Source organism: Lates calcarifer, unplaced genomic scaffold, assembly GCF_001640805.2.
Source record: "Lates calcarifer isolate ASB-BC8 unplaced genomic scaffold, TLL_Latcal_v3 _unitig_776_quiver_1564, whole genome shotgun sequence".
NCBI classification, from domain to species: domain Eukaryota; kingdom Metazoa; phylum Chordata; class Actinopteri; family Centropomidae; genus Lates; species Lates calcarifer.
In genome coordinates this window covers 1-15,639 of record NW_026117982.1, presented here as the reverse complement: position 1 = coordinate 15,639, position 15,639 = coordinate 1, and the positions used below count along the sequence as shown (strand labels likewise).

At 40.1% G+C, this 15,639-nt stretch overlaps 1 protein-coding gene across 1 annotated transcript; it reads left to right on the top strand.

Annotated features, from left to right (window-relative positions):
* Positions 1–442: 442 nt before the first annotated feature.
* LOC108879907 (F-actin-monooxygenase mical2b) lies at positions 443–15,019 on the top strand. The gene is made up of 13 exons (XM_018671351.2): positions 443–555; positions 797–857; positions 1,636–2,035; positions 4,942–5,149; positions 6,200–6,316; positions 6,709–6,810; positions 7,327–7,482; positions 7,565–7,665; positions 10,442–10,699; positions 10,825–10,940; positions 11,904–12,030; positions 12,697–12,787; positions 14,868–15,019. Exons 3-13 carry the CDS (start codon positions 1,772–1,774, stop codon positions 15,017–15,019), a joined length of 1,692 nt encoding a protein of 563 aa, XP_018526867.2. The 5' UTR covers positions 443–555; positions 797–857; positions 1,636–1,771.
* The last annotated feature ends 620 nt before the right edge of the window (positions 15,020–15,639 follow it).

Genomic DNA, 15,639 nt, shown 5'->3' with positions numbered 1-15,639 from the left:
AGTTCTCCAGTTCTCAAGTGTTTTCACAAGTATGAATATCTAGAATATCTAGTGCACTGTTCTTGTTCACTGTCGATGGAAAAGCACCAGAACTTCCTTCTTAATGGCATTGTTGACGGGTGGCTTCGTAGGCATGCATGCATTGCTGAGGGTAATGTTCTGCTTCTATTCAGCTGTTCAGAAAGAAACAAGCAACATTGTCAGGGCAGACTAACACCTCAGTTGAAAGGTTTTTGGGATTCTGTTAGTATGTACAAAAACTTAACTGTCAAGTAAACAAACATTAACACTCAAAGTTCTGCTTTGGCTTTGATGCCAGAAAGACCAATGGATTTGGGAGAGAGGGACGGGGGGTGGGGTGTTTTTCCTAAATGTCTAAATGTTTTTCCTGTGCCTCACCAAATTGTGTGTTTTTTGTCTGTATGCCTGCAGCTACAGTGTTTGAGCTTCTCCCATGACTGCTCAGCTGAACCCTTCCCAGACACACTCAGTCATAATCCTATCAGGCATTCAGTGGAGCTGGAGGAGGAAAATATCTTTGTTGTGGAAACAAAAGTGTGTACAACTTAATTAATGACTGAACTCAGCAGGCTTGTTGTTGGCTGGAGCTGTAAGCTTGTAAAGAGATATATGTCTCTGAATAGCCCATACAGAATGCAGGACATGACATTTCTAGCTAAATAAGGCAACATGTTGACCTCTGCAATTTATTTTCAATGCAAGCTGCAGACATTCCTTATATTTGGAATGTGACCTCTCCCTTTTACAATTTCTAATTTCTAATCATGTTTTGCAGAGGACGATGCACATCATGGCTTTTGCAAGACCAGGAAGGGTGATTCAAGACTGATGCACAAGTAAAATTTGAATGATTTTGAGAGATTTTTATCACAGTCACAATCTTCAAGCAAAAACAGAGTAGGACTTCATGTAGTAATGGAAGGACTAGATTTTATTATGGTAAGGTGTAAACAGGTCAGAGTAAGTTGAGCTATGCAGAATAAAATATTTAAGTCAGTATTAAAACATTTTATTTATTACATTTAACTGTTATATTTTATTTATGTTTCAAATTAAGTTAATTAGCTAAATTTATGAAAGCAGAACAAGCTGTAAACATGACTTGACTTGCATACTGTATATTCATCTTATAAAGTAAATATGGTGGTAGACTTAAACAAACCCAAAACAGTGAGCTGAAACACTGACACTAAAACCTCTGTTGTACGGGGGAGAATTTCAGAGTTTGGCAATAATTCTCTAAGGGTTTGTCACTAAGAGCAGCGCCTCTCACTGTAAATAGAGTTATGTGATCCATTGTTACTATAAATATATTGATTAGCATAGCTTTAGCTAGCAGTTTCTTTGATATCTCTGGCTGCATTGCTCTGTTAAATCCTGTCTTGTTATCCATCAGCTCCAAGTGGTGTTCCAAGTCCAAGTTTGTAGTTAGAAAGTAAAACACAATAACAAGACTTGAAAAATGTAATGTCATGCAATAGAAGGTAATAGTATGTTATTTTGCCCATAAATTATAGTGACAGGATGTAGGACTGATCAGCAGGTACAAGAATGATTTTATTTCCAGTCTCTTGTGTCTCTCTAAAAATCATTCATGTTATTTCTTTCTTTCAGAACCAGCTGAGCATGGTGGCACATACATCATAGGAATCCAGTACTAAGTGTGTGGAAGTGTGGAAGGAGTGATCGGGAGAGGGAAGCAGGGGAGGAAGAAGAGAGGAAGTATTAGGGGAGATTACCATCAGAACAGATGGGTGAGACAGAGGATGAACGTACAGCACAGGCCAGCCAGCTCTTTGAGAACTTTGTTCAGGCATCCACCTGTAAAGGGACCCTGCAGGCCTTTAGCATCCTCTGCAGGCAGCTGGATTTGGATCCTCTGGACTATGGCAACTTCTACAGCTTGCTGAAGGCCGCAGTCAGCACATGGAAGGTCAAGGCTCTGTGGACCAAACTGGACAAAAGGGCACAGCACAAGGTCTACAACCAGAATAAAGCCTGCCAGGGCACCAGGGTAAGAGGCATTTGTTCTCAGGACTGCTGATCATTTTATTCGACAAAGAGTTACTGAAAGAGGAAAAAGCTTCCCTCATAGAAATCTTTCTTATTAACAGTTAGCAAGCTAGGAAACTACAACAGAGCTAGTAAGCTACAATAGCTTCCTCCATTTTGGACTCTCCAGTTCTCCATTCACTTAAAAGGCAGCACTGTCAATACAGTTAGGTATGGGTCAGTAGTAAAAATTTGCATGTCAGAGTTAAACTCAACAAAATTTTTTACACCATCTTTTCCACTGTGAATGAATCCACTAATTTCATATGAAAAAGTTTTGCTGCAAAAAGCTCCTCACCTGACAGCTCACTGTGACTGTTTCCTTTTGTACTATTCTTCCGTGGAATATTTAAAAATGATTCGTTAACCACATTGTATGTATATGTCCATATCTTGTTGTGAAGACCAATTTTCATTGAAGAGTAACACTGCTAATGAAGTTCTGCTATTGTGATGAGTACAAAACAAAATGCTCCCACTGGTTGGCTGATGGAAGAAGCTTTTCATGTGGACTAGCAGGATTAGCAGTAACCTAACACAACTCCAATTGGCTATATAAAAGTGATCAATCAACGTGATCAGTAAACCATTATATACAGCTGATATCTAAAACTACAAACAGGAGTGTAAGATTGAAACTGAGCTCTGAACCACAGAGATTCTGTTACAAACTACAGGAAACCTTTTAAAAGTTGTAGTTTATTTCCAGTCACCAGCGAGGTAAAATTTAAGTGTTAAAAACTGTTAAATTATTAGTCAAACTCCTGACATAGCTTTGGTTGGAGAGAGCTGCAGGTCAGCTCCCTGCTATGAGGCCACAGAAACAGAGTTGTTGCACTTGAAATGCAGTGTCAGGTGGGATAGTCTGTGTGGCATGTTTGGAATCAATCAGAAAGGAAGTGGTCAGTAAAACAGATTTTGGTGTTCATTGTGGTGATGGTTGACCTAAACATGTCTATGTCCTTTCTGTGTTTTGTTGAGATATAGAATGGCATTTTCAAACTGAAAAAAAACAAACCCTTAAGGAATGATGGTTTCTACCCAATAATAATCTTAGCCAGTGTGGATTTGTCTGGAAAATAGATTATATAAGTGAATTATGTCTGCAATTATATGCAAATAATTCAATAGAGTTAAGTAATCCTAAATTTTAGGCTGAATTATTTGGATTTAATGCACAGAACTTGAATCAACTAAATGAATGTAATACATGAGTTAAGTAATATAAGCTATTTACAGGAGAAACTTTCTGAAAGTGGACACGCTGTTTCTCAGCCAAACTGTAATATATGGCTTACACTGAAGCTTAACAGTATGGGAGCTCAGACAAATAGTTAATGTTAAGTATATCATATTTCATATTTTTGTGATGTGCTGATCTGTTGTATTGTCTGACCATGTCAAACTAATAAAAGCAGCACATTGAGTATAGTGCTGGAATGCCTTCATATCTGAAGGAAAAGATAAGACGTCCGGAGGGGAAAGAGGCCAGAGACTCACAGAGGGAAGATTAACACAGATGGGCTGGGCTGAGGGTTGGCCAAAAATAACAGCTGAACTATTATCCCAGACATTTTTCTGGAGTAACCTCTATTTAAAAAAGATGCTGTAGCTGGGTGGCCGCTTTGTTTTCTGGTTTTCTGTATCTAGAATCAAAATAAGGGCTAGATGAGCTAGCAACTTGGGAATTTATTTTGTTTACTGTCTTTCTGTTATATGGAAGATGGCTCAAATCATAGCACAATCATGACCTTTCCCAAATGGCTGTGCTAATTGTTTTGCCAGTTCATTTTCCCTATGACCGTAAAATGGCAAACCACATACTAATCTGGGAATTAGATGTTGACTATAATCACAGAGGACCTTTGAGACTTTTCAGATGAAGCTTTCTCATTTCCTCTTCCTATTTCCATAGATTGATGCTGTCTGCTGTGTTTTCTTGTTTCCTTTTCTCTCGGTCTGGAAGCAGAAAAGACATCATTGTTAGCTGCTGTAGATATACCTGCTGTCACACCTAACCTGTGATCCAGTTCCATACAACAGTACAGTACTGATACTATAAAGTAGTAATACTATGTGCAATTGCTATTTTTATTAACAGGAAGTGATAGAAAGTATGCAAACATAAATTAACCTTTATTTTTGCAAAGTTGGTGCCAATTTAAAATTTGGAAACTTAAAAGTAAAAAGTAGGATTAATACTTTATTTTTTGTTCTTAAAGATATTCCTGTCTTCCCACTTGAATTTACCAGGGTAAAAAGTGGCTCCTCCATTTCCTTTGTGCTTTATATTTTGGGACAACAGTGCCAAACACGTGCATGCTGACATGTTCTTAAAGGAAGAAGCCTGGAACACCCAGGACTCTTCCTAAAGCTGGTTACCCAGCAAAACTGAGCAATCAGGGTAGAAAGGACTTGGTAAGAGATGTGACCAAGAACCTGATGGTCACTCTGGTTGAGCTCCAGAGATCCTGTGTGGAAATGGGAGAAACGTCCAGAGGGACAGCCATCACTGCAACACCTCTGTTACCAAGACCGTATCCCATGATTGGTCAGTTAAGCTGGTGTCAAGTGTTATATCAAAGGGTCGTGATATGTCAGTTTTTCATTTCTAGTATATTTGCAAACATTTCTAAAATCTTGTTTTGGCTTTGTGATTATGTAGCATTAAGTGTAGATTGATGAGGGAAACTGATTTTCTTTTACTTTAACATAAAGCTGCAACTGAACAAAGTGTGAAAAAAGTTGAAGGGGTCTGAATACTCTCCAGATGCACTGTAGTTCAGTGTAATTAGTCATAGGTGTCTATGAGAAAACATAACACCTGTTCTGAGATGTTATAACTTCTACCTCTTTAACCCCAATCAGTGTCTGATCATCGGTGGGGGTCCTTGTGGATTGCGAACAGCCATCGAACTGGCCCTGCTGGGCTGCAAGGTTGTGGTGATTGAGAAGAGAGACACCTTCTCCAGGAACAACGTGCTCCACCTCTGGCCCTTCACCATTCACGACCTCAGGGGCCTCGGAGCCAAGAAGTTCTATGGCAAATTCTGTGCTGGCTCCATTGACCACATTAGTGAGTGTTTATCTCTATTTTTACAGTAGACAGACTAGGGAAACTGACTAAAGCTCAACTTTTCACTCTTTATGTCCTCGACATCTGTGACTCTGTAACCATAGTTTTTCCAGCTGCCTCAGTTTGTTTTTCAGTCGATGTCTCCCTGGTGGGATGTTTCCATTGGCGCTTCTTCCTCTCCAGCTTTAGTAATAGTGTCATGTATTAATATCCCCACTCAAAGATGAGCTCTGCTGACTGTACGTCTCATAGCCTCAACTTGTTTAATCTAAATGTAGCCGTGTCTTCCTCCCAAAACTGCTGGCCAGAAAGCACCTAAATATACAGCTTCTGGTCTATAGTATATAAAATGATCTCATGATCTCTGTGACCTTGCACCACAGATTAATGGTACATCATGGTACTGCCAGGATGTTGTCAGTCCAGTACAGATACACTGGATTAGTACTGGTGGCAATACTGACCTCATTAAGCCAATTGTGCACACACTCTGTCACCCCAACTCAGCAAACCATAGTCTCATATTACCTTGCATAAAAATGATCCCAAAGAGTTCTATGCAGTAAGTAGTGAGTTAGTATTGGCTAAGTTTCATGGAAGAATTAGGACCATAGAAGAGCTGTCACCAACTTAAAATGCATTAAAACTTTTGAAATATCAAGGTTTTATCCTACAATGAGTTGGTTACAGCCATTTCAGAAATTGGAACTTTGTGAATCATTGTAAATGCTAAAGACTATGTGCAGTGAGTGTGCCACCATGATTAAAATTTTCCAATTTCCAATTTGAACATGACTACAGCAGAGAGAGAGGACAGCAGTCCAGTTGCAGCTGGTAGCCATTCTAAAAACAGAATGCTGACATGTCCTGATGGTAGATGCAGTGAGAACTTGCTATCTCAGAGTTCTGTAATGCCTAGAAAACTCACCACGTCAGCCTTAGCTTGTTATTTATATTTGCTTTTTTGCCTATATGGGTAGCTCTAGCTTGGCTTTGTCTACTTTTTGGATATGAAGTATGTGCGTGCGTGTGTGTGTGTATCCACTTCAGGTATCCGTCAGCTCCAACTGATGCTGCTGAAAGTGAGTCTGATTCTGGGAGTGGAGATCCATGTCAACGTGGAGTTTGTCAAACTTGCAGAGCCACCAGCAGAGCAAACTGATGACAGTGAGTCTGTATGTGTGGTACTATCTGTATGTTAAAGGGTCATGAGTGGCACTGACGTGCAGGGGCTCTCCTGCATATTTCAGCTATATATGGAAAGAACATGCTCACAACAATATGTTCAAGAGATCAGGAACATTCTTAGAGGGGAGACATTTGCAGTGGAAGAATATATAGCAAACTGTGTGGAAAATAACACAAGTCTATTGATAGAGTCTGCTGATTTTAAGGGTCCAAAAATATGCACATCAAAACTGGGACTGTCTCACTTTAACACTCCAGGGAACCCAGCACAATTGTAACTGCTTTGTTGCACACACACAAATATAGCAAGTGGTATATACTGTAGTATATGTTATGGTAATGGCTGGCTGGTTTGTTGTGTTCCCCCTCAGGCCCTGGGTGGCGAGCAGTGGTCCAGCCTTCCAGCCATCCTGTCTCAGACTTTGACTTTGATGTGGTGATTGGAGCAGATGGACGCAAAAACACATTAGACGGTGAGAAAGCCGGAAAAAGAAATCAGAAATGGGAGTGTTCAGGGAGTGGGCAGTTCATATGGTGAAAGTGAGTCCTTAGAAAAGGTTTGTTACTGACCCACATTTTCAAGATATTTAGCTTTGCAGTCAAAGGACTACCTGTTATTTTTACTGGAAATGAGGTGAGGTGTTGCAAAGCTGCTTTCAGTCACTGGCATTTCCTGTTGACATGGTTTTAACTGGAAGCTTAATAGTGTCTATTAGGTCAGCATTGTGTGTGTGTATGTGTGTGTGTGTGTGTGTGTGTGTCAATGAACTGTTTAAGAGCTTTGTTAGCTTTCTGTCTGGGTCTAAGTAATGCAATGCGTGTTTGTGCTCACCTGTTTAAGTGTGTGGTATACTTGTTATGCTTTGTAAATTTGCTGACACACAGTAACAGATCACATCAGTGGTAAATATTTTCCTCTCTAAGCAGTCAGCTCCGGAGGGGCTTATGTCTCCATCATCAGTCCTAAGGGTTTTTTTTCCTTTTGTCAGGTTTCAGTCGCAAGGAGTTTCGTGGTAAGTTAGCCATCGCTATCACAGCTAACTTCATCAACAGGAACACCACTGCAGAGGCCAAAGTGGAAGAAATCAGTGGTGTGGCTTTCATCTTTAACCAGAAGTTCTTTCTGGAACTCAAGGAGGAGACAGGTGAGGAGACAGCATAGCATGTAGCCATCTGTTTTTGTTTGTTTTGGTTTAACCTGTGAAGTAAAGCCTCTCATGTTTTCAGGAATTGACTTGGAGAACATAGTTTACTACAAAGACAACACCCACTACTTTGTCATGACAGCAAAGAAACAGAGTCTGCTGGACAAAGGGGTCATCATCAATGTGAGCTTAATCATGCACACACACACATGTATACAACTTTTTCATTTCTTGTCTTCTTGGCATTCTGAGCCTATAACTAACACCATAGTTGTTGTGTATAATTAGCATGTTGTAGGTGGTGTCCTTGTAAAGGTTCTCAAAAGAGGCACTCTTTACCTGACTTTACTAGACTCTAATGGTTCACAAACACAGTGTCAGTATCACTCTTCTCTGTGGTTCATAATTACCATTGTCATTCCCAAAGACTGAACAAACTCTGTTTGTGCTCTTTTGGCACTATTGCAGCTACATGTGGCCTCCACTGTAGAGCAGTAAGATCATCCAGAAACCGAAGATGAATATAACACCAGGTTAACAGTAGAAGAGTACTTCACTGATTTAGCATGTGATGCAGCACAACCAGAGATATTGTCTCTGTACTCCACTCATTGGCTGCAAACAGTTCAGTTAGAGATTAGTGTATGACATCCTGTACGATTGTCGCACTGGAAAAATTTAAAAATGATGATGTGATTTTTGCTGGGGTCTGTGCCAAACAAGCATGTTCCCTTAAATCCCTTAGATATAGTGTGATTTGTAGACAGGGCCATCTCTGTAACACCACAATGCTCCATTTATAATGCTAGGTTTTGACACATTTTATCTTTAGCAAAAAACTACACCTCCTGGAATTTGGATATTACACTTGACCATACAATGCAAATATGATAATATGTCAATTAAATGTTCAGCCCCGTGTCAGGCTGGCCTGCCTGTTTTCTTGGTTTGTCCCAGCTTTTTATTGCTGCTTCTCGTCTGGTTTTCAGTCGGATTGTGGATGAATTTACTCACAAATCTGTTACTGTTTTCTGTTTAAGAACCAATGAAGTTGGGTAGTACTGGCAGAGACATAACATTACTGAAATAGCATTTCCATGGAGTCATTATGTAACTCTTAACATATATATATATATATATATATATACAAGATTTTAAAAGATGAAATCTTGTATATAACGCACTTTAACCGTAGCTGTATTGTTAACTGTTATTATTTAATAAGTTGCAAGATTTGTCTGTATGCACTTTAAAAAAAAAAAGAAGTTGCAAAAAGGGTCTTAAAAGTCGCCAAATCTAGGGGGAAACTGGCTAAGCTGGCAATACTGCATGCAGCTGCAACTGTTTATAGTATGAAACCCAGATGCATGCTGGTCATTGAATAAAACTTTGCATTATAACAGTAAATAATTTGTCCCTTTTTTCTCTTTTAGTGTATTTTTAGTTTATGAAGTAGTTGTAGTGTTGTCTCAGAGTGTGTTTTTTAGCCAGAAACAAACACACATATGTGTGTGTGTAGATATGGGTTGCAAGGTTTAAAGCCAGCAGCCAGAGCTTAGAAACACAGTGTTTTGACTTTTGCAGTGAGTGATGGATCTCCATAGAAGATGATAATGAAATAGGACTCTAATTAGATGCTTGCGCTCTCTCACATTGATTCTATCCCCCCCCCGCCCACACACACACACACACACACACACACACAGACCTTATGAGTCAGAGGTGTCCTGTCAGTGAGGATCCCTGATTTCTCCTTACAGAGATTAGACAGTATAAATTAGGTTATTATTACAGCATCAGAGTGCAGACGGGATCCTATTAGGAAGACTGCTGTTAACCCTCTCACCCTGTGTCTGCCAGCACACTTATCTGAAAATACACCCAAACACACATGCACACAAGGAACACTGTTGATGCAGTGTGTACAAATGAGGACTATCTTTTTTCTTTCTCCCTCTCTCTCACACACACACACGCAGGTGTTGAAACCCTGCCTCGCTGTACCCTTTGGTCTCTGTCTCATTTTACATTGGCCAAAGCTTGAGAGACCTCATCACTCATAATAGCTCACTGATTCAACAAACTGACTAACTTGGTTTTTGTCATTATGTTCCTCTTGCAGTGAAACACACCAGTCTTAATATAGTTTTCAGATTTTTTTCATGAGAAATGTGAATCTTGTTTATGAATCAGTCCCAATCATCCTTCTGTGTCCAGCCTAGCATGGTGGTTCTCAGGAAATTTTATACTGATAAAAACACTGGATAATGATGCATCTCATTCCACTCACAAGTCAAAACAACACTGCATAGTTATTTCCTGTGTGACTCAGAGGGAGATGGCATCATTCATGGGGTGTGTGTGTGACATTTTTAGACTGATAACTCACTTCTGTCAAGTTCGCACTGTGGCTGACAAGGAGCCACAAGCTTGACCGTTAGACATACACCTATCAGCCACAACATTAGAACCACTGACCACTGAAGTGAAGAACATCAGTCATCTCATTACAATACAAAGTTCTGCTGGGAAACCTTGCAGCCTGATATTCATCTGGATGTTACTTTGATACATGCCACCCAATTTAACATTGCTGTAGACCTAATGTTGTGGCTGATAGGTGTAGTTGCTGGCTGAATGCCAAAACACCTTATGGATTACATTTAACCTGAATTTCTGGAAATAAAAGAAAGTCAATCTGGGAACTGAAATACCAAAACCAAGTCTGTAATTCTCAGTAGATGCTTTCATATGCTGCACAGGAACAGTTATGATGAAGAATTTTTTTGTTTATGTGCACTTTGGAAGAAGCTTAGAAGAAGAGGTAGATCATCTACTATTGCCTATTGCAGAGTGACTTGGTAATCCTCTGTGGACTCCTCACTCTAAGCAGCCCCTCTCATAACTGTGTCATGTCAGTGATCCTGTCCTAAACTTTCCTTCTCTTGTCTGCATACAGGACTACATAGAAACAGAGCGACTGCTCAGCCCTGAAAATGTCAACCAGGAAGCATTGCTCTCTTATGCCCGTGAGGCAGCTGACTTCGGCACAAACTACCAGTTGCCATCCCTGGACTATGCCATCAACCACTATGGGCAGCCAGATGTGGCCATGTTTGACTTCACCAGCATGTATGCTTCAGAGAATGCTGCTTTGATCAGGGAGAAACATGGACACCAGCTAGTAGTTGCACTGGTGGGAGACAGTCTACTTGAGGTAATGACATACCGGTCGCAGTGGGTGTTGTGTGTGTTGTCAGGGTTGTTTGATCATCTGTCTGCCACCATTGTTGAGACTTAGCTTGTGCGTGTTCAGGCTGACCTCATGCTCTCTGCTTACAGCCCTTCTGGCCAATGGGTACAGGTTGTGCTCGGGGTTTTCTGGCAGCCTTTGACACAGCCTGGATGGTGAGGGGCTGGGCACAAGGAAGGAGCCCTCTGGAGATACTGGCTGAGAGGTGTGTGTGTTTATCTTTCACTTTCTGTAACTTAAGATTAACACGATCGACTTGCCCTGTGCTCTGTCATTTATCTTCTCTGGATTTCCTTCAGATGAAAACAAGCATCAGTCCAGACAGTTAGATAAATTAGTTTGTTGGTACAACAGTTTGTTTCAAAGTAACTGCTGCGTGTTCATGTTCCCCAGAAGATGAGTCTTAATATTTTTGGTGACCCTCTGTCCAGTCATTCTTGGTCTGTCATCATATCAAAACTTTCAACTTGTGCGTGTTGGGCATTCATCCTCCTTAGAGGATGCACGGTCTCTATATTTGTCACTCCAATGAGTTCTCTTCTAGCTCCACAGTCACGTCTAGCCTTTCTGTTTTAGAAACTTTTAACTTTCTCCCAGAACCACTTACAGGCTAAAATACAGACTTTCTGCACAGAATATCTCATAATCTAATGGCTGGATTGCTATAAAATTTGCCACACACATTCAGTTATCAACAACAGAAATAGCCAAAAGAAGATAGAACTTTAGTTTTACTGTACTGACATGGCAAAAAATCTCACCTCCACAAGCAGCCATTAGAGCTCTGAGGTCCTGTTTATTATCTTCAAATTAACCACATCAACTTTCAAGGAGACCATGAGGAAACCATGATTCTCACAGGTATTTCATGTCACGTGAATAACCTTGTTATCATCCTTGAGTAGCCCTGTTGCCACATAGTAATGTAGTAGTAGTCATGAGTTCAAATAAACCAGTCTGAACATGTCCAGTGTGCATGCACTTAAAGTGATATGGATTTCATGTTAAAGGTCTTTATTCATAGTTCTGCAAGCAATGTTCTGTGCTTTCCACTTGACTCAGTATTTGCTGTCTTTCCACAGATCAAGTGGTTAGTTCAGTGTAGTGCCATAAACTTTGAAGCTTCAGTATCTAGAATCTTATAATTATCTGCTCTGTTGTTCCTTAGGGAGAGTCTTTACAGACTGCTGCCTCAGACCACCACAGAGAACATCAGCAAAAACTTTGAACAATATGCCATTGACCCTGCCACCCGCTACCCCAACCTCAACTCTAGCTGTGTGCGCCCACACCAGGTATACAGTATATAATAATAATGTTAACCTTTTTTGTAGTTTATAGTTTTTGTAATAAATGCTCTGTAAAGAGAAGAACGTAACTCAGCTCTGAGTCACAGTTATGATGGATTAAAATGTTTAGTAGCAAGTTTACAGGTGTTGTTTTGATCTATTTCTGCTACAAATGCTGCATTGTGATTGTCCTCTTGCCTTTTATGTTAATCATCAGCTCTCCAGTGTTACAAGGAAATTTCTGTCAGCTGCCAGCCCTCTTAATCCTGTTTTTCTGCAGTCTCTTAACGCAACATTATGTAACTATTTAACATTAAAATAACTGCTTCAGAATCATTTTGATGGTAACACTGACTTGTAATAGTGAGAATGGTGTCCTTCCCACTCCCTGCCCTGAATGCCTGTTCTTGCACTGTGTAGCTTCAGTGAGTGGGTGTGATCTCCCACGAGAAATGCATGAAAGCTGAAAAGAAGTCATTCAAAAAAAAAAAAAAACAGCATCCATGTTTTCTGTACACGAAAACCGCTAAACCACCCAGACTCAGAGGGCAACAGACTTAATCACTGCAAGCAGCTGCAGAGACTGCTGTTGCTCAGCAAAGTTATGTTTTGTTGCCTAAAGTTTCAAATTGTATTTCGGGGTCAGGAGCACTTTTTTTTCCTTTCTCTCAGGTTCGTCACCTGTATATTGATGGCCAACAGGACTCATGTAACCTGGAGAGTGGTGGCCCCAAGCGTAGATCAGTCAACCTGTCCAGAAGAGGTGAGATGCTAACTGAATGTTTTTTATCCAAACACTTCCTTATCCTCAAACTTCACTCCAGCCATCAGCCCTCAGAAAATGGCTGAATGATTATAAAATCCACTGTTGTATTGTGGCCAGTCATAGCATCTCAGAATTTTTTAACCCTAAAAGCAATGATGCAATCATAATTAATGGCTTTATGAATCATTCTGACAGTTCTCTACCTCATCTGCTGTCTGAATTGGTCTCTAATAGTTAGGATATGCCATCACACAGCCAGTCACTGACAAGTTGGACATGCAAATGTCAACCTGCAGATTATAGACTGATTTTATTACCACAGTGTTCACACTTGTGCAACAGATTATAGAAGCATCAAATATCTATAACCAAAGTACTGATAGAAATACTCATGGGACTGTATTCTTCTTTCAAAGCTCCCTGTGATGTTGTAATAGTAACCTGATCATCTAATGATCACCATTGAGATTAGATGCATCCACAGCCCCATTTACCCTACATGAAAGCTAGTTAAAGTAACTACTATTTATAAAATCTCAACAATGCAGCATGACCAAACCCACTTTAAAAAAGTGTGTGTTATTTGAACAGCATTTTGATACATCATTGGGACCTCCTGAATATAGTTCACTGGGGAAACTTTAGCCTTACCTTAGTCACAGACTGACACACCTCATCACACAGACAATACAGCAGGATAACATTTCACCCACATGAGGATCAAACATGATGCCTCTGGCAGACATGTGTTAGCCTGCTCTGCTATGTGACAGCAGGGTTAGACTGATAAACAGCATGGGCGTGGTACACTTTATTTACACATAAGACACAACATAAGCATTTATTTGGAGTCTTGTTTCTGTCTACCCGTATTCATTCCTTTTTTTTTTTTTTTATCTCTGAGAGAATATCAGACTGTTCAGCTGCTAGGTTCTCCAGCTACTCACTAACTTCATCCCCTCTTTGATGCTGTGCAGGTACTGTGCATTGGGTTTATCAGAGCTTTCATTCTGAAAACTGCCACCGCCTGTGACTGGAAATGAGGTTGATTATAGCAGTAAGACTGAACCAGAAATATTAAAGTAAAACCAGAACAATAAGCCAAAAGATGCTAAAAAACATGCAGTACAACTGAGGAGAAACGCAGAGTTGGTGGTAAATCTCTGCATTTTTTCACCATGAGTGACCTCTTTTCACATTACACATAGTAATTATAATTATTAATTTAAAAAATGACAGTAATAGTGCAGTTTGAAAGCTTGAGTGCAGAACTTTTACATATAAATGAAAGTATGTACTTCGATAAAAAAGAGAGGAAGGATAAGCATGAGTAACATTACTGTCATTGATGGAAGGGGAGACAGAAGGTTCCACTCTGGACATGTATTTCTTAGGTTTTGAGTCTCTCGATCTAAATGAAGTCCAATGTTTGGGCCATGTGCTAAATTCTAGTACTTGAAGATTATAATGGTCAGTTTTTGTTTGATTAAAGTTTTGATTAATCTTTATGGTCATTGTGGTTTGTGGCACTGTTTTATGTTTTAATATAATGCAAAATATCACAAACTACAGCCTCCAAAGGGAAGATACAGTTGAGTTAAATTGAAACAAAATTTAATTCCCATTAACGAATTGCCATTTATTGTATCTTATTTTCCCATTCCTTTTGCTCTACAGAAACACTGACATGTACAACAAATCTAACCGTGCAGTTGCAGCCAAGTATTTTAAAGCACATCAGAGTGAGTGCTGCAGATCTTTTAAGTAGGCCAACTTTAAAGATCTGCAGCACTGAATGTCTGCTCTGTCTCTGAACATGAGGCCAAGATTACTCTGCTTTAGGCATGGGAGGTCACTCAAGTCTTTCAAGTCACGAGGCCCAAGTCAAGTGAACCCACAAAGGTATTGGTATTCAATCAGTGGAGAGTTGCATTATAGCATCAACAGTGTTAGAGACACTTTTCAGCCCTCTCAAAAATAAAGCACTTGGTGATAACAGTAACCCCTCTGCCATGAACATGGTTCATTCTATGATGCTGCATGACCATGTGACCTTGAATGTTGTCCTCTCCTGCAGAGTCTGAGGTGCGTCCTGGCCGGCTGCTGACCTGGTGTCAGAAACAGACTCAAGGCTACAGAGGGGTCGACATCACCAACCTCACATCTTCCTGGAGAAATGGCCTTGCCCTCTGTGCTCTCATACACCGCCAGAGGCCTGAGCTCATGTAAGAACACACACAAAAGCACACTCACAATGCGTACAGGAAATGTGGGAATGTTGACTGTTATTCAGGCCTAGGTGGTTTTCCATGATCTTGTGAAGAGTCACCTGTCCAGATCAACTCTCTTTGAACTGAGCAGTTTAACTATGTAGGACAGATGGAATTCATCTTTCTATTGAAATAGTGTTGAATATTAATATTATTATTAATATTAATATATGTTGAAAAGTATTTATGGAGAATTAAACCACTAATTAATCTTCACAGACAGATTGTCATACAGTCCACACACTGACCTGCTTAGTTTGCTTACACACAACTGAGAAAACAAATCAAAGTGTCAGAATGATGGATTGGAATGACATCATTTTTCTGAGGAGGGCTCATGTCATTTTAATCCTTGTAATAGCAAGCTGTGATTCCACATATAGCATGGTGGTTGATGGTTGTTGTTTTTTCCATAGTCTCAACTTTCACCAGTCAGACAAAGCAGTCTTTAGCTAGTGGTGTGGCTTTAGGGAAGCAAATGTTGGCTGGTCAGTTCATCGGCCCAACACTGAGGTAAAGCATGACATCTCTTGACAACTCTTGGATTACTGTGAATATTGCTATGGACAGTTTTGGTGC

Excerpts from the sequence above, each read along its gene's own strand:
- LOC108879907 (XM_018671351.2), top strand. The coding sequence starts at position 1,772 with ATGGGTGAGACAGAGGATGAACGTACAGCACAGGCCAGCCAGCTCTTT. Across the intron at positions 10,941-11,903 it reads CTGGAGATACTGGCTGAGAG|GGAGAGTCTTTACAGACTGC; the intron begins GTGTGTGTGTTT and ends GTTGTTCCTTAG. Across the intron at positions 12,031-12,696 it reads GCTGTGTGCGCCCACACCAG|GTTCGTCACCTGTATATTGA; the intron begins GTATACAGTATA and ends CCTTTCTCTCAG.